Raw genomic sequence first — 16,618 nt, 5'->3', positions numbered from 1 at the left:
GTGTGTGTTTTTGATTCCTTTCGTTGTGACCACCACTGAAGACAGCAGTAACGTTAGAGGAAGTAGATTGAGTTGCTTATATTTTAAATGTCCAATCTAACTAGATGTCCACCAGCCTGCAGAGCCACTTTACAGTGAAGGCTCTTTATTACATCTTTCACTGTCCAGTTGTGTTCTTAAGAAGATACACATTGTTATAATGTACATTTTACTTTATTATGGCTTTCTGAAAGGTAAATGTTTGTTCAAGAGATTTGTTTATTTTGCTGAACTTTGCAGTTTAAAAGTGTAGATAGTGTACTAGTTCCCCACAGCCCCTTTTCCGACTTTTTGATTTTTGTACAAATGTTCCTCTCCATTATTTACAATTGTTTGTCTTCATATCCAGTGATGACAGAAGTAGTTTAAAATTTCAAAATTAACATGACAGTCGTGTGAAATCTTGATGAATATCACTGCAATACATGGAGCTTAATTATTGCTCAATCTTTAAAGAAAACCACAGCCACTAAGATTTAAAATCTGATCAATCCATCAGGATGTGGTGGTATAGTGGCATCTCCCTTCTTCTAAGCTCTATATCAAAATGTCACTTGAAACCATATTGTTAAGAATACTTTTTTTTTGCAACAGTTTAAGATGAGATCATAAATGACAAAGGTTTGGTATATTTTGAATCCAAAGTGTAATCACTCACAGGGCCAATTTAGATATAGTATTTTGCAGCTCTCACCAGTATTTATTGTCCTATAATAAGTTCTGGTTACATGATTAGTTTAAAAAAATACATACCGTATTGCATCTAAATATGAGCCAATACATCAACTCAGCCAACAAAACCAAATATGAGCAAAAATGATTGAACAGTTTGCAGCATGCTTTCCAGGACTGTTGCTCTGCAGTTTGACTATTTTTAGAGAACATGTGGATTGACTGGATGCCTATCTGCTAGTACAAAATTAATGTCTATTCATTTCAGAAACAGTAAAATCAGCATCCCCTATGAGAGGATAATCAGATAAATGTCTATTTACAGCACAGATGCAGGTATACTGAATGATTTATTATGATCTTTAGAGGTGTTGCTGTATGTTGCATGCTGTCTTATACCTGTCTTTGATCAATAACTAGATGCCTAGATTGACTTGTTGCACATGAACTCCTGATTTATACCGATTGTGAGCGCCTTTTAAAATGATACAAACGTTTTTATGTGGCGGAATACTGTAAAAGGAAGGAAACAACAAAAATGAACAAACTATCGTCTTGCTGACGTCTTCATAGTGCTATTGTCGACTTTAACTCACGGTGTCGCTATTCACCAGCCTTACAACGGTTTAATTCCTCTGTCCTTTGTGGAGGACGTTTTTGTACGCCCATTGCGTGTTCTGTTCAGGCATCGTTTCACTGTATTGCTGTTGCTTTTCGTGTTGTGTTGTTCAACGTCTTAGGACTTAACATCTGAAGATGGATTCGCTTTATCTTTATAGCTTTTATGTCCTCCTTGTTTTGCGTGGCGCATATGGAGACATGAGCTATTCTTTTCCAGAGGAGATGAAACAAGGATCGGTTATTGGAAATATAGCCAAGGATCTCGGGCTGCAAACGGGTGCTCTGTCTAACAGGAGAGCCCGCATTGACACGGATGGGACGGATAAACGTTATTGTGACATAAACCTGAATAACGGAGAGCTGGTTGTTGCGGACAGGATTGACCGAGAGGGGCTCTGTGGCGAAAAGGCTTCGTGTGTCTTAAAACAGGAGCTTGTGCTGGAGAATCCTCTCGAGCTCCATCGGATAACTCTACACATTCAAGATATCAACGATAACTCCCCACAGTTTAAGGAAGAATTGATCAATATTGAAATTCAGGAGTCTGCTGTCAGAGGAGCTCGTTTTGTGATGGATGATGCGCACGATGCGGATGTAGGACAAAACTCAGTTCAGCAATACAGCCTAAAAAAGAATGACAATTTCATTTTGGCTGCTAATGGAAACACAATCGAGCTTGTTCTTGATAAAGAGCTCGATCGAGAGAAGCAAAAAGAGATCAATTTGCTCCTCACAGCTTTAGATGGAGGCTCTCCTCAGAGATCAGGTACAGTAGTGATACACGTCACTGTGCTGGATGCTAATGATAACGCCCCAGTGTTCAGTCAGGCCGTCTATAAAGCCAGTCTGCCTGAAAACTCTCCTTTAGATACTGTGGTGGTCACAGTGAGTGCTACTGATGCAGACGAGGGAGTTAATGGAGATGTGACTTATGAATTTGGACATGTTACTGATGAAATGAAGAAAGTATTTAGTATTGACCGTAAAGTGGGAGAAATAAAAGTAATTGGTGCTGTTGACTATGAAACTACTTCATCTTTTGAAATGCGAGTTAAAGCAAAAGATGGTTTGGGTCTTTCATCTTACGCTAAGGTGATCATTTCTATCACTGATGTGAATGACAACGCCCCTGTAGTCAGTTTGAAATCACTGATGAATCCCATACCTGAGGACACCCCACCTGGTACAGAGGTGGGCATCATTAATGTGCAGGATAGAGACTCTGAGACTAACAGACAGGTCCGCTGCTCCATTCAGCAGAATGTCCCTTTTAAGTTGGTTCCTTCTATTAAAAACTATTATTCTGTGGTGAGCACAGGACAACTGGACCGTGAACTAGTGTCTGATTACAACATTACAATCACTGCCACTGACGAGGGCTCTCCACCTCTGTCCTCCTCTAAAACTGTTCAGTTATCTGTAGCAGACATCAACGACAACCCACCTGTGTTTGAGGAACAGTCGTACAGCGCATATGTGAGTGAAAATAACAAACCTGGCTCCACTTTATGTTCCGTTAGTGCTCGAGACCCCGACTGGAGACAGAACGGTACAGTGGTTTATTCTCTGTTATCCGGTGAGGTGAACGGTGCCCCGGTGTCCTCCTATGTGTCTGTGAACGGAGACACGGGGGTGATCCACGCTGTGAGGTCGTTTGATTATGAACAGTTCAGGAGCTTTAAGGTGCACGTGATGGCCAGAGACAACGGTTCTCCTCCACTCAGCAGCAACGTGACCGTGAGTGTGTTCATATCGGATATAAATGACAACTCTCCTCAGATACTGTACCCCGCCCCGGAGGGCAACTCCTTCATGACCGAGCTGGTCCCCAAAGCTGCACACGGAGGCTCTCTGGTGTCCAAAGTGATAGCAGTGGACGCGGACTCCGGACAGAACGCCTGGCTGTCCTATCATATAGTGAAATCCACTGATCCGGGACTTTTCACTATTGGTGTCCACAGCGGAGAGATCAGGACCCAGCGGGACATTTCTGAGTCTGACAGCATGAAACAGAACCTTATTGTGTCAGTGAAAGATAACGGACAGCCCTCTCTGTCTGCCACCTGTTCCATGTATTTACTGATTTCTGATAACTTGGCTGAGGTGCCAGAACTGAAGGACATTTCTTATGATGAGAAGAACTCCAAACTGACCTCTTATCTGATCATCGCGCTGGTGTGTGTGTCCACCTTTTTTCTGACCTTCATCATCATCATCATGGGTGTGAGGTTTTGTCGCAGGAGAAAGCCCAGACTGTTGTTTGACGGAGCAGTCGCCATCCCCAGCGCTTATCTTCCTCCTAATTACGCAGATGTTGACGGCACAGGGACTTTACGCAGCGCTTACAATTATGACGCCTACCTGACGACAGGGTCTCGAACCAGTGACTTTAAGTTTGTGTCATCTTACAATGACAACACACTGCCTGCTGACCAGACTCTGAGGAAAAGTCCTTCAGACTTTGCTGATGTTTTTGGAGACTGTGATGACTCTCCTGAGGTAGGAACATTCGCAAAATATCCCCAGGCCTTATTAAACAGGAATCTACCAGTTTGAAATTAAATTACATAGGTGTTAGGTTATACTGGTAAAGAGTTGTCAAGAACTATGTGTGTCCTTGATTAGTACAACTTTAGCCAAAAGTTCCTTCAAGGTTCATTCGTTTGGTGTTTTTTATTTATTCCCTCGTTGGGAGCACTGGTGTTTTCATGACCTAACTGCACATGCTTTTTTTTAAACATATGATTTTCAGAACTTCTTCCTTGAGTATATGTTGTTTTGCATTATTTTATTTTCCTCCATCCTTCTTTTTTAAATGTTTTTTTTCCTTTAGTTCAGTTTTGTATTTTGTATTTGACAAAAATGATTGCTGTTGTGACTTGAACTTTCAGTGTCAGATTATTGAATTATGCTTCTGATTCTGGAGGAAAAGGAATTCCTGCGTTTTTCTCCTGTGGTGTGGCTTACTTTTTGCATAGGTTTATTCAGTCAATTTCCATATGTTGTTCTGCAAATAGTGTCATATATATACTGTATTTATATATATATATATATATATATATATATATATATATATATATATATATATATATATTTATATATATATACATACAGTATATGAGTTACCTTTTGGTATTCTGTTGAATCCTGTGGTGTTTTGAATTGTTTCTTACTTCAACCCCTTCACCCTTGTATTGTGCTGTCCTCAGTGCTCTTAACCTCGTACTTCTAGTTGGCCTTTACTTCATATTGTTGGTCAATGTTCATGCTGAATATAAAAAAAACTGTTTCTAAATGCAGGTTTCCTCATTTGTTTTTGTGTTTATCCCTTGACCAAGAAAAGGGTTGTGAGCCTTTGTCTTTAGAGATGAATCTAGTTTTATATGTCTCTGTCCATGGTGCTACTATTTTGTGTTTGGTATATATAAGTGTTATAATTTTTGTCTGTGTTAGTGTCATACTTTGCGAATGCATTCTGTTTGTAGTGCAATCACTTATACATACTTTATTCAGACCTCGAACATAGTCAAGATTGTCTGTGAGATTAATTCCTTTAGAGGAATATATGGCATATTTATTTGCATTGCTGATGTTAACGGGTAACTATTAAAGCATATCAGGAATATGTTGATATGATGCTTGTGTCCCTGGCAGTGGAGTAATGGATCATTGATCTCATAAGTGTGCTCTGTAGGGATATGCATTGTTCTGTTTTCTCCAGAATATATTTTTTGGTCACCTTGAAGCCTCATGTGAGCCAAATGAGGGATCAAGTTCAACCATTCTTCTATACATTGGTGTTCATGTGTTTTTTCCCTGCATAAAGATGACAAGGTGTCATTTTTAAAGCTCCAGTGTATCCTGCTGTTGTTTATCTAGTCAATGTTTTATTACAAAATGATTTACAATTAGAAGTCAAAAATTGCATGGAGAACAACAACATATCCACATTTGAAAACAGGTTCATACCACCACACAGTTTACATCGTAACCAAGTTCTTTACAATAAGATTCCATGAATAGACTTTTCATAATAAATTGTGTTTTTTATTTAAGCACTAAGTTTTTGTTTAAGATCTTGTGGCTAGGTTTACTAAAATGCAATTTACAATAATTGCCCTTGAAAGCATTTCTAGATAGCTCTGATCCTTGACTATAATCCGTAGAAACATATGATTATGTTATCTATCAGATTGCGATATCTGTCCCTGGAGTGGAATGACGGAAACCTTCTTTGCTGTTTTTATTTAAGAGTGACATATATTTTGAAGGAGGAGGGCTTCATGGTTCTTTCATTAAATTAGTTTTAAAAAAGCAGTTACTGTAAAATGTGCTAAACTGGCCTCTTTTGTTTGAGCTTTGTTGTTTTTTTGGTTGCTTTCTGGTTTGTCCTACACTTTAGAAACCAGTGAATTAAAGATAAAAAAAAAAAAACAAGTTGCTTGTATTTTAAATAACAAATGACCTTGTTGTCCATAGGTGAGCTTCTAATTTCACTATGAAGGCTCTTAATCACTCTTTTGTCTGCTTTGTTCTTCAGAGGATTCCTATTACAAGATCTGTTCTGTATCTTTTTTATTTGTTACATCAGGTGTTTTGAATACATTTCTTGAATTGGAAGATGGCAGTGTTGTATACAGACATTTCACTTTAATGTAGTGACAGAGTAGTGTGTTGCCAGAGCAAGTTTTCTGAGTTTGACTGACTTTGATTTTTGCATTAAGTTTTCCACTCCATTGTTTTTTTAGTTGTTCGTTCTGATATTCAGTGTTAGTACAACTAAGTCAGAATTAAACAAATGATCTGTTTAAAAACTAAACAAATATCTCCTCTTTCCCTGGAAGTAAAAAAACGACTTCTTAACACAACTATCAAATGATTATAAGATGTCCGAACAAGTAGCAATAGAGAAATCTCCTTCTTATTACAAACTTGTTCATCTGTAGAGCTTTCAGATTTAGTTTGCTTACATTTAAGTCACAGTACAGTCCAATAAACTCTTGATAACAATACTGTATCATGAGATTAAACTGCAGCCACTATAAAGAATACAATTTGAAATTGTATAAATTCATAAGGCGATCAAATAGAGACATTCCACTTCTTAATGTGGAATTTCTTGATCCCACAGCAAACAATAGTGTGAAGTATGCCAAATTTGTGCAACCCTGTTATATGATGACACAAGTGACTATTATTTGATGTGGTTATCATATCTATTGTAAACATGCACTTAATATTTTTGATATAGTTATGAGCAGCGCCCTGCATTCATACATGTGCTACAATATATTCAGAGTGTATATTTGCGAAAAAGAAAAGTGCTGATGCAGCCACATGTCTAACTTGTTCTTTGCCAACATATTAAATAATCCAAGTGGAACCAAATTCAAGTAAAAAATAAATCAATGCATCTTTTTACTGATCAACTAATGGGACTACAGCCTTGCAGACATTTTTACCAAACCACATACAATCACAATAGACTGAAGCAATGTCTGTTCCTGCCAGATGAATCCCTCTGATAAAATTAGGAAAAATAAAATCAACATTCTTTTTAGAGGATTATCAGATTTTACATGTGGAGTGCAAGTGAAGGAAATACTTCTTCCATTGTCTTATTAACAAAGACCTATGTCTGCTTTGTTTTGGTGGCATATTATTTAAATATAAAATGTTACTTTAAGTGTGTTGACTTTGACAAAAAAAAGACAATGTAAGCACATTTGGACTAATATGGTTAAAGGTATAGCTTTCATATATGGTGACCTTCTGAAGGTCTAACTTAACAAGGTGTAGCTGTCTTCAGACATTGTTTTGAGTCTGTCTTTCATAAATAGTTTGGTAGATAGATGAAAAGTATGGATGTACTAATGATCACAAACTGTGAAATTGTTGTCTTACAGCTGCAGGTTGTATAGAAAATAAAGAACTGGAGAAATAAACTGTGCTGAATGCACAATAGTTTTTGTTGTGCATGGTTTCCTGATTTGGACTGATTGTTAACGACTGTTTAGATGTTTTGAACTCCAAAGTACAGTAAATATTTTATGTTGAATGTTGTTGGTCCTGTTACTTCTGATTCCAACTCACGGTGTCGCTATACACCAACCTTTAAACCCCTTTAACTCCTCTGTCCATTGTGGAAATACGTTTTTGTTCGCCTTTTGCGTCTGGATAGAGGCGACATCACATTGAACTGAGGATATTAGGGTTGCGAGTTAGGAGAGTGTATTGTCGATTCTTCGTCGTCTTACCATTTTACATCTGAAGATGGATGCAAATATTATTGTTTTTCAAACGTGCAGCTTCGTCTTCCTTATTTTGCGTGGCGCATATGGAGACATGAGCTATTCTTTTCCAGAGGAGATGAAACGAGGATCGATTATTGGAAATATAGCCAAGGATCTCGGGCTGCAGACGGGTGCTCTGTCTAACAGGAGAGCCCGCATTGACACGGATGGGACGGATAAACGTTATTGTGACATAAACCTGAATAACGGAGAGCTGGTTGTTGCGGACAGGATTGACCGAGAGGGGCTCTGTGGCGAAAAGGCTTCGTGTGTCTTAAAACAGGAGCTTGTGCTGGAGAATCCTCTCGAGCTCCATCGGATAACTCTACACATTCAAGATATAAATGATAACTCCCCACAGTTTGATGAAGAATTGATCGAAATAGAAATCAGGGAGTCTGCAGACAGAGGAGCTCGTTTTGTGGTAGAGGAGGCGCATGATGCGGATGTAGGACAAAACTCAGTTCAGCAGTACAGTCTAAAAAAGAATGACAATTTCATTTTGGCTGCTAATGGAAACACAATCGAGCTTGTTCTTGATAAAGAGCTGGATCGGGAGAAGCAAAAAGAGATCAATTTGCTCCTCACAGCTTTAGATGGAGGCTCTCCTCAGAGATCAGGTACAGTAGTGATACACGTCACTGTCCTGGATGCTAATGATAACGCCCCAGTGTTCAGTCAGGCCGTCTATAAAGCCAGTCTGCCTGAAAACTCTCCTTTAGATACTGTGGTGGTCACAGTGAGTGCTACTGATGCAGACGAGGGAGTTAATGGAGAGGTGACTTATGACATTGGACATGTTACTGAAGATGTGAAGAAGATATTTAGTATTGATCGTAAGGTGGGTGAAATAAAAGTAATTGGTGCTGTTGACTATGAAACCACTTCATCTTTTGAAATACGCGTTAAAGCAAAAGATGGTTTGGGTCTTTCATCTTACGCTAAGGTGATCATTTCTATCACTGATGTGAATGACAACGCCCCTGTAGTCAGTTTGAAATCCCTGATGAATCCCATACCTGAGGACACCCCACCTGGTACAGAGGTGGGCATCATTAACGTGCAGGATAGAGACTCTGAGACTAACAGACAGGTCCGCTGCTCCATTCAGCAGAATGTCCCTTTTAAGTTGGTTCCTTCTATTAAAAACTATTATTCTGTGGTGAGCACAGGACAACTGGACCGTGAACTAGTGTCTGATTACAACATTACAATCACTGCCACTGACGAGGGCTCTCCACCTCTGTCCTCCTCTAAAACTGTTCAGTTATCTGTAGCAGACATCAACGACAACCCACCTGTGTTTGAGGAACAGTCGTACAGCGCATATGTGAGTGAAAATAACAAACCTGGCTCCACTTTATGTTCCGTTAGTGCTCGAGACCCCGACTGGAGACAGAACGGTACAGTGGTTTATTCTCTGTTATCCGGTGAGGTGAACGGTGCCCCGGTGTCCTCCTATGTGTCAGTGAACGGAGACACGGGGGTGATCCACGCTGTGAGGTCGTTTGATTATGAACAGTTCAGGAGCTTTAAAGTGCACGTGATGGCCAGAGACAACGGTTCTCCTCCACTCAGCAGCAACGTGACCGTGAGTGTGTTCATATCGGATGTGAATGACAACTCTCCTCAGATACTGTACCCCGCCCCGGAGGGCAACTCCTTCATGACCGAGCTGGTCCCCAAAGCTGCACACGGAGGCTCTCTGGTGTCCAAAGTGATAGCGGTGGACGCGGACTCCGGACAGAACGCCTGGCTGTCCTATCATATAGTGAAATCCACTGATCCGGGACTTTTCACTATTGGTGTCCACAGCGGAGAGATCAGGACCCAGCGGGACATTTCTGAGTCTGACAGCATGAAACAGAACCTTATTGTGTCAGTGAAAGATAACGGACAGCCCTCTCTGTCTGCCACCTGTTCCATGTATTTACTGATTTCTGATAACTTGGCTGAGGTGCCAGAACTGAAGGACATTTCTTATGATGAGAAGAGCTCCAAACTGACCTCTTATCTGATCATCGCGCTGGTGTGTGTGTCCACCTTTTTTCTGACCTTCATCATCATCATCATGGGTGTGAGGTTTTGTCGCAGGAGAAAGCCCAGACTGTTGTTTGACGGAGCAGTCGCCATCCCCAGCGCTTATCTTCCTCCTAATTACGCAGATGTTGACGGCACAGGGACTTTACGCAGCGCTTACAATTATGACGCCTACCTGACAACAGGGTCTCGAACCAGTGACTTTAAGTTTGTGTCATCTTACAATGACAACACACTGCCTGCTGACCAGACTCTGAGGAAAAGTCCTACAGACTTTGCTGATGTTTTTGGAGACTGTGATGACTCTCCTGAGGTAGGAACATTCGCAAAATATCCCCAGGCCTTTTTAAACAGGAATCTACCAGTTTGAAATTAAATTACATAGGCGTTAGGTTATACTGGTAAAGAGTTGTCAAGAACTATGTGTGTCCTTGATTAGTACAACTTTAGCCAAAAGTTCCTTCAAGGTTCATTAGTTTGTTGTTTTTCATTTGTTCCCTCGTTGGGAGCACTGGCGTTTTCATGACATTACTGCACATGCTTTTTTTTTTTTAAACAGATGATTTTCAGAACTTCTTCCTTGGGTATATGTTGTCTTGCATTATTTTATTTTCCTCCATTCTTCTTTTTTAAATGTTTTTTTCCTTTAGTTCAGTTTTGTATTTTGTATTTCACAAAAATGATTGCTGTTGTGACTTGAACTTTCAGTGTCAGATTATTGAATTATTCTTCTGATTCTGGAGGAAAAGGAATTCCTGCGTTTTTCTCCTGTGGTGTGGCTTACTTTTTGCATAGGTTTATTCAGTCAATTTACATATGTTGTTCTGCAAATAGTGTCATATATATACCGTATATGTATATATATATATACATACAGTATATGAGTTGCCTTTTGGTATTCTGTTGAATCCTGAGGTGTTTTGAATTGTTTCTTACTTCAACCCCTTCACCCTTGTATTGTGCTGTCCTCAGCGCTCTTAACCTCATACTTCTAGTTGGCCTTTACTTCATATTGTCGGTCAATGTTCATGCTGATTATAAAAAAAACTGTTTCTAAATGAAGGTTTCCTCATTTGTTTTTGTGTTTATCCGTTGACCAAGAAAAGGGTTGTAAGCCTTTGTCTTTAGAGATGAATCTAGTTTTCTGTGTCTCTGTCCATGGTGCTACTATTTTGTGTTTGGTATATATAAGTGTTATAATTTTTGTCTGTGTTAGTGTCATACTTTGCGAATGCATTCTGTGTGCAGTGCAATCACTTATACATACTTTATTCAGACCTCGAACATAGTCAAGATTGTCTGTGAGATTCATTCCTTTAGAGGAATATATGGCATATTTATTTGCATTGCTGATGTTAACAGGTAACTATTGAAGCATATCAGGAATATGTTGATATGATGCTTGTGTCCCTGGCAGTGGAGTAATGGATCATTGATCTCATAAGTGTGCTCTGTAGGGATATGCATTGTTCTGTTTTCTCCAGAATATATTTTTTGGTCACCTTGAAGCCTCATGTGAGCCAAATGAGGGATCAAGTTCAACCATTCTTCTATACATTGGTGTTCATGTTTTTTTCCCCTGCATAAAGATGACAAGGTGTCATTTTTAAAGCTCCAGTGTATCCTGCTGTTGTTTATCTAGTCAATGTTTTATTACAAAATGATTTACAATTAGAAGTCAAAAATTGCATGGAGAACAACAACATATCCACATTTGAAAACAGGTTAATACCACCACACAGTTTACATTGTAACCAAGTTCTTTACAATACGATTCCATTATTAGACTTTTCATAATAAATCGTGTTTTTAATTTAATCACCAAGTTTTTTTTAAAGATCTTATGGCTAGGTTTGCTAAAATGTCATTTACAATAATTGCCCTTGACAGCATTTCTTGAAAGCGCTGATCTTTGACTATATTCCATAGAAATATATATTCAATTTATATGTTATATATATTTTGAAGGAGGAGGGCTTCATGTTTCTTTCATTAAATTAGTTTAAAAAAAAAAAAAACAGTTACTGTAAAATGTGCTAAACTGGCCTCTTTTGTTTGAGCTTTGTGGTGTTTGATTGCTTTCTGGTTTGACCTACACTTTAGAAACCAGTGAATTAAAGATAGTGAATTAAAGATAAGACATTTTTCACTTTAATGTAGTGACAGAGTAGTGTGTTGCCAGAGCAAGTTTTCTGAGTTTGACTGACTTTGATTTTTGCATTAAGTTTTCCACTCCATTGTTTTTTTAGTTGTTCGTCCTGATATTCAGTGTTAGTACAACTAAGTCAGAATTAAACAAATGATCTGTTTAAAAACTAAACATATATCTCCTCTTTCCGTCGAACTGACTTCTTAACACAACTACCAAATGATGGGATGTCCGAGCAAGTAGCAAAAAAGAAATCTCCTTCTTATTACAAACTTGTTCATCTGCAGAGCTTTCAGATTTGGTTTCCTTACACTTAAGTCACAGTACAGTCCAATATACCTTTGATAACAATACTGTATCATGAGATTAAACTGCAGCCACTATAAAGAATACAATTTCAAATCGTATAAATTCAAAAGGCTATCGAATAGAGACATTCCACTTCTTAATGTGGAATTTCTTGATCCCACAGCAAACAAAAGTGTAAAGAATGCCAAATTTGTGCAACCCTGTTATATGATGACAAAAGTGACTATTATTTGAATTGGTTATCATATCTATTGTAAACATGCACTTAATGTATTTGATACAGTTATGAGCAACGTCCTGCAATCATACATGTGCTACAATATATTCAGAGTGTATATTTGCGAAAAAGAAAAGTGCTGATGCAGTCACATGTCTAAATTGTTCTTTGCCAACATATCAAATTATCCAAATGGAACCAAATTCAAGTAAAAAATAAATCAATATATTTTTTTCCTGATCAACTAATGGGACTGCAGCCTTGCAAATTTTAAATTTTTACCAAACCACATACAATCACAATAGACTGAAGCAATGTCTGTTCCTGCCAGATGAATCCCTCTGATAAAATTAGGAAAAATAAAATCAACATTCTTTTTAGAGGATTATCAGATTTTACATGTGGAGTGCAAGTGAAGGAAATACTTCTTCCATTGTCTTATTAACAAAGACCTATGTCTGCTTTGTTTTGGTGGCATATTATTTCAATGAAGAATGTTACTTTAAGTGTGTTGACTTTGACAAAAAAAGACAATGTAAGCACATTTGGACTAATATGGTTAAAGGTATAGCTTTCATATATGGTGACCTTCTGAAGGTCTAACTTAACAAGGTGTAGCTGTCTTCAGACATTGTTTTGATTTTGTCTTTCATAAATAGTTTGGTAGATAGATGAAAAGTATGGATGTACTAATGATCACAAACTGTGAAATTGTTTTCTTACAGCTGCAGGTTGTATAGAAAATAAAGAACTGGAGAAATAAACTGTGCTGAATGCACAATAGTTTTTGTCGTGCATGGTTTCCTGATTTGGACTGATTGTTAACGACTGTTTAGATGTTTTGAACTCCAAAGTACAGTAAATGTTTTATGTTGAATGTTCTTGGTCTTGTTACTTCTGATTCCAACTCACGGTGTCGCTATACACCAACCTTTAAACCCGTTTAACTCCTCTGTCCATTGTGGAAATACGTTTTTGTTCGCCTTTTGCGTCTGGATAGAGGCGACATCACATTGAACTGAGGATATTAGGGTTGCGAGTTAGGAGAGTGTATTGTCGATTCTTCGTCGTCTTAGCATTTTACATCTGAAGATGGATGCAAATATTATTGTTTTTCAAACGTGCAGCTTCGTCTTCCTTATTTTGCGTGGCGCATATGGAGACATGAGCTATTCTTTTCCAGAGGAGATGAAACGAGGATCGGTTATTGGAAATATAGCCAAGGATCTCGGGCTGCAGACGGGTGCTCTGTCTAACAGGAGAGCCCGCATTGACACGGATGGGACGGATAAACGTTATTGTGACATAAACCTGAATAACGGAGAGCTGGTTGTTGCGGACAGGATTGACCGAGAGGGGCTCTGTGGCGAAAAGGCTTCGTGTGTCTTAAAACAGGAGCTTGTGCTGGAGAATCCTCTCGAGCTCCATCGGATAACTCTACACATTCAAGATATCAACGATAACTCCCCACAGTTTAAGGAAGAATTGATCGAAATAGAAATCAGGGAGTCTGCAGACAGAGGAGCTCGTTTTGTTGTAGAGGAGGCGCATGATGCGGATGTAGGACAAAACTCAGTTCAGCAGTACAGCCTGAAAAAGAATGACAATTTCATTTTGGCTGCTAATGGAAACACAATCGAGCTTGTTCTTGATAAAGAGCTCGATCGAGAGAAGCAAAAAGAGATCAATTTGCTCCTTACAGCTTTAGATGGAGGCTCTCCTCAGAGATCAGGTACAGTAGTCATACACGTCACTGTCCTGGATGCTAATGATAACGCCCCAGTGTTCAGTCAGGCCGTCTATAAAGCCAGTCTGCCTGAAAACTCTCCTTTAGATACTGTGGTGGTCACAGTGAGTGCTACTGATGCAGACGAGGGGGTTAATGGAGAGGTGACTTATGAATTTGGACATGTTACTGAAGATGTGAAGAAGATATTTAGTATTGATCGTAAGGTGGGTGAAATAAAAGTAATTGGTGCTGTTGACTATGAAACTACTCCATCCTTTGAAATACGCGTTAAAGCAAAAGATGGTTTGGGTCTTTCATCTTACGCTAAGGTGATCATTTCTATCACTGATGTGAATGACAACGCCCCTGTAGTCAGTTTGAAATCACTGATGAATCCCATACCTGAGGACACCCCACCTGGTACAGAGGTGGGCATCATTAACGTGCAGGATAGAGACTCTGAGACTAACAGACAGGTCCGCTGCTCCATTCAGCAAAATGTCCCTTTTAAGTTGGTTCCTTCTATTAAAAACTATTATTCTGTGGTGAGCACAGGACAACTGGACCGTGAACTAGTGTCTGATTACAACATTACAATCACTGCCACTGACGAGGGCTCTCCACCTCTGTCCTCCTCTAAAACTGTTCAGTTATCTGTAGCAGACATCAACGACAACCCACCTGTGTTTGAGGAACAGTCGTACAGCGCATATGTGAGTGAAAATAACAAACCTGGCTCCACTTTATGTTCCGTTAGTGCTCGAGACCCCGACTGGAGACAGAACGGTACAGTGGTTTATTCTCTGTTATCCGGTGAGGTGAACGGTGCCCCGGTGTCCTCCTATGTGTCTGTGAACGGAGACACGGGGGTGATCCACGCTGTGAGGTCGTTTGATTATGAACAGTTCAGGAGCTTTAAAGTGCACGTGATGGCCAGAGACAACGGTTCTCCTCCTCTCAGCAGCAACGTGACCGTGAGTGTGTTCATATCGGATGTGAATGACAACTCTCCTCAGATACTGTACCCCGCCCCGGAGGGCAACTCCTTCATGACCGAGCTGGTCCCCAAAGCTGCACACGGAGGCTCTCTGGTGTCCAAAGTGATAGCGGTGGACGCGGACTCCGGACAGAACGCCTGGCTGTCCTATCATATAGTGAAATCCACTGATCCGGGACTTTTCACTATTGGTGTCCACAGCGGAGAGATCAGGACCCAGCGGGACATTTCTGAGTCTGACAGCATGAAACAGAACCTTATTGTGTCAGTGAAAGATAACGGACAGCCCTCTCTGTCTGCCACCTGTTCCATGTATTTACTGATTTCTGATAACTTGGCTGAGGTGCCAGAACTGAAGGACATTTCTTATGATGAGAAGAACTCTAAACTGACCTCTTATCTGATCATCGCGCTGGTGTGTGTGTCCACCTTTTTTCTGACCTTCATCATCATCATCATGGGTGTGAGGTTTTGTCGTAGGAGAAAGCCCAGACTGTTGTTTGACGGAGCAGTCGCCATCCCCAGCGCTTATCTTCCTCCTAATTACGCAGATGTTGACGGCACAGGGACTTTACGCAGCGCTTACAATTATGACGCCTACCTGACAACAGGGTCTCGAACCAGTGACTTTAAATTTGTGTCATCTTACAATGACAACACACTGCCTGCTGACCAGACTCTGAGGAAAAGTCCTTCAGACTTTGCTGATGTTTTTGGAGACTGTGATGACTCTCCTGAGGTAGGAACATTCGCAAAATATCCCCAGGCCTTATTAAACAGGAATCTACCAGTTTGAAATTAAATTACATAGGCGTTAGGTTATACTGGTAAAGAGTTGTCAAGAACTTTGTGTGTCCTTGATTAGTACAACTTTAGCCAAAAGTTCCTTCAAGGTTCATTAGTTTGTTGTTTTTCATTTGTTCCCTCGTTGGGAGCACTGGTGTTTTCATGACATAACTGCACATGCTTTTTTTTTTTTTTTTTTAAACAGATGATTTTCAGAACTTCTTCCTTGGGTTTATGTTGTCTTGCATTATTTTATTTTCCTCCATTCTTCTTTTTTAAATGTTTTTTTTCCTTTAGTTCAGTGTTGTATTTTGTATTTGACAAAAATAATTGCTGTTGTGACTTGAACTTTCAGTGTCAGATTATTGAATTATTCTTCTGATTCTGGAGGAAAAGGAATTCCTGCGTTTTTCTCCTGTGGTGTGGCTTACTTTTTGCATAGGTTTATTCAGTCAATTTACATATGTTGTTCTGCAAATAGTGTCATATATATACTGTATATATATATATATATATATATATATATATATATATATACATACATACAGTATATGAGTTACCTTTTGGTATTCTGTTGAATCCTGAGGTGTTTTGAATTGTTTTTTCCTTCAACCCCTTCACCCTTGTATTGTGCTGTCCTCAGCGCTCTTTACCTCGTACTTCTAGTTGGCCTTTACTTCATATTGTTGGTCAATGTTCATGCTGAACATAAAAAAAACTGTTTCTAAATGCAGGTTTCCCCATTTGTTTTTGTGTTTATTCCTTG

The 16,618-nt window shown here is 39.3% G+C and overlaps 2 protein-coding genes across 25 annotated transcripts in view; both read left to right on the top strand.

The window, feature by feature from the left end:
* Positions 1-16,618, top strand: part of LOC109979913 (protocadherin gamma-A11-like) — a 312,688-nt gene that overhangs the window by 86,818 nt on the left and 209,252 nt on the right. For 4 of the 24 annotated variants that reach the window (XM_065958667.1, XM_065958646.1, XM_065958665.1 and 1 more), the window contains exon 1: positions 13,348-15,805. The exons of 18 other annotated variants lie outside the window; for them this stretch is intronic. In XM_065958667.1, the coding sequence (XP_065814739.1) occupies positions 13,433-15,805 (2,373 nt within the window). In that variant the 5' untranslated portion in view covers positions 13,348-13,432. Of the gene's footprint in view, positions 1-7,549; positions 9,979-13,347; positions 15,806-16,618 lie in introns of those variants that run through there. 2 more of the 24 variants (XM_065958669.1, XM_065958648.1) reach the window with 1 other exon arrangement.
* LOC114920700 (protocadherin gamma-A11-like) lies at positions 1,075-4,753 on the top strand. The gene has a single exon (XM_065958833.1). It carries the CDS (start codon positions 1,468-1,470, stop codon positions 3,886-3,888), a length of 2,421 nt encoding a protein of 806 aa, XP_065814905.1. The 5' UTR covers positions 1,075-1,467; the 3' UTR covers positions 3,889-4,753.

The sequence above is a fragment of the Labrus bergylta genome, chromosome 9 (assembly GCF_963930695.1).
Source record: "Labrus bergylta chromosome 9, fLabBer1.1, whole genome shotgun sequence".
In the NCBI taxonomy this organism is placed as follows: domain Eukaryota; kingdom Metazoa; phylum Chordata; class Actinopteri; order Labriformes; family Labridae; genus Labrus; species Labrus bergylta.
Note: the sequence above shows the minus strand (reverse complement) of the source record. Positions and strands in the feature narration are given on the sequence as shown.

Excerpts from the sequence above, each read along its gene's own strand:
- LOC114920700 (XM_065958833.1), top strand. The coding sequence starts at position 1,468 with ATGGATTCGCTTTATCTTTATAGCTTTTATGTCCTCCTTGTTTTGCGT.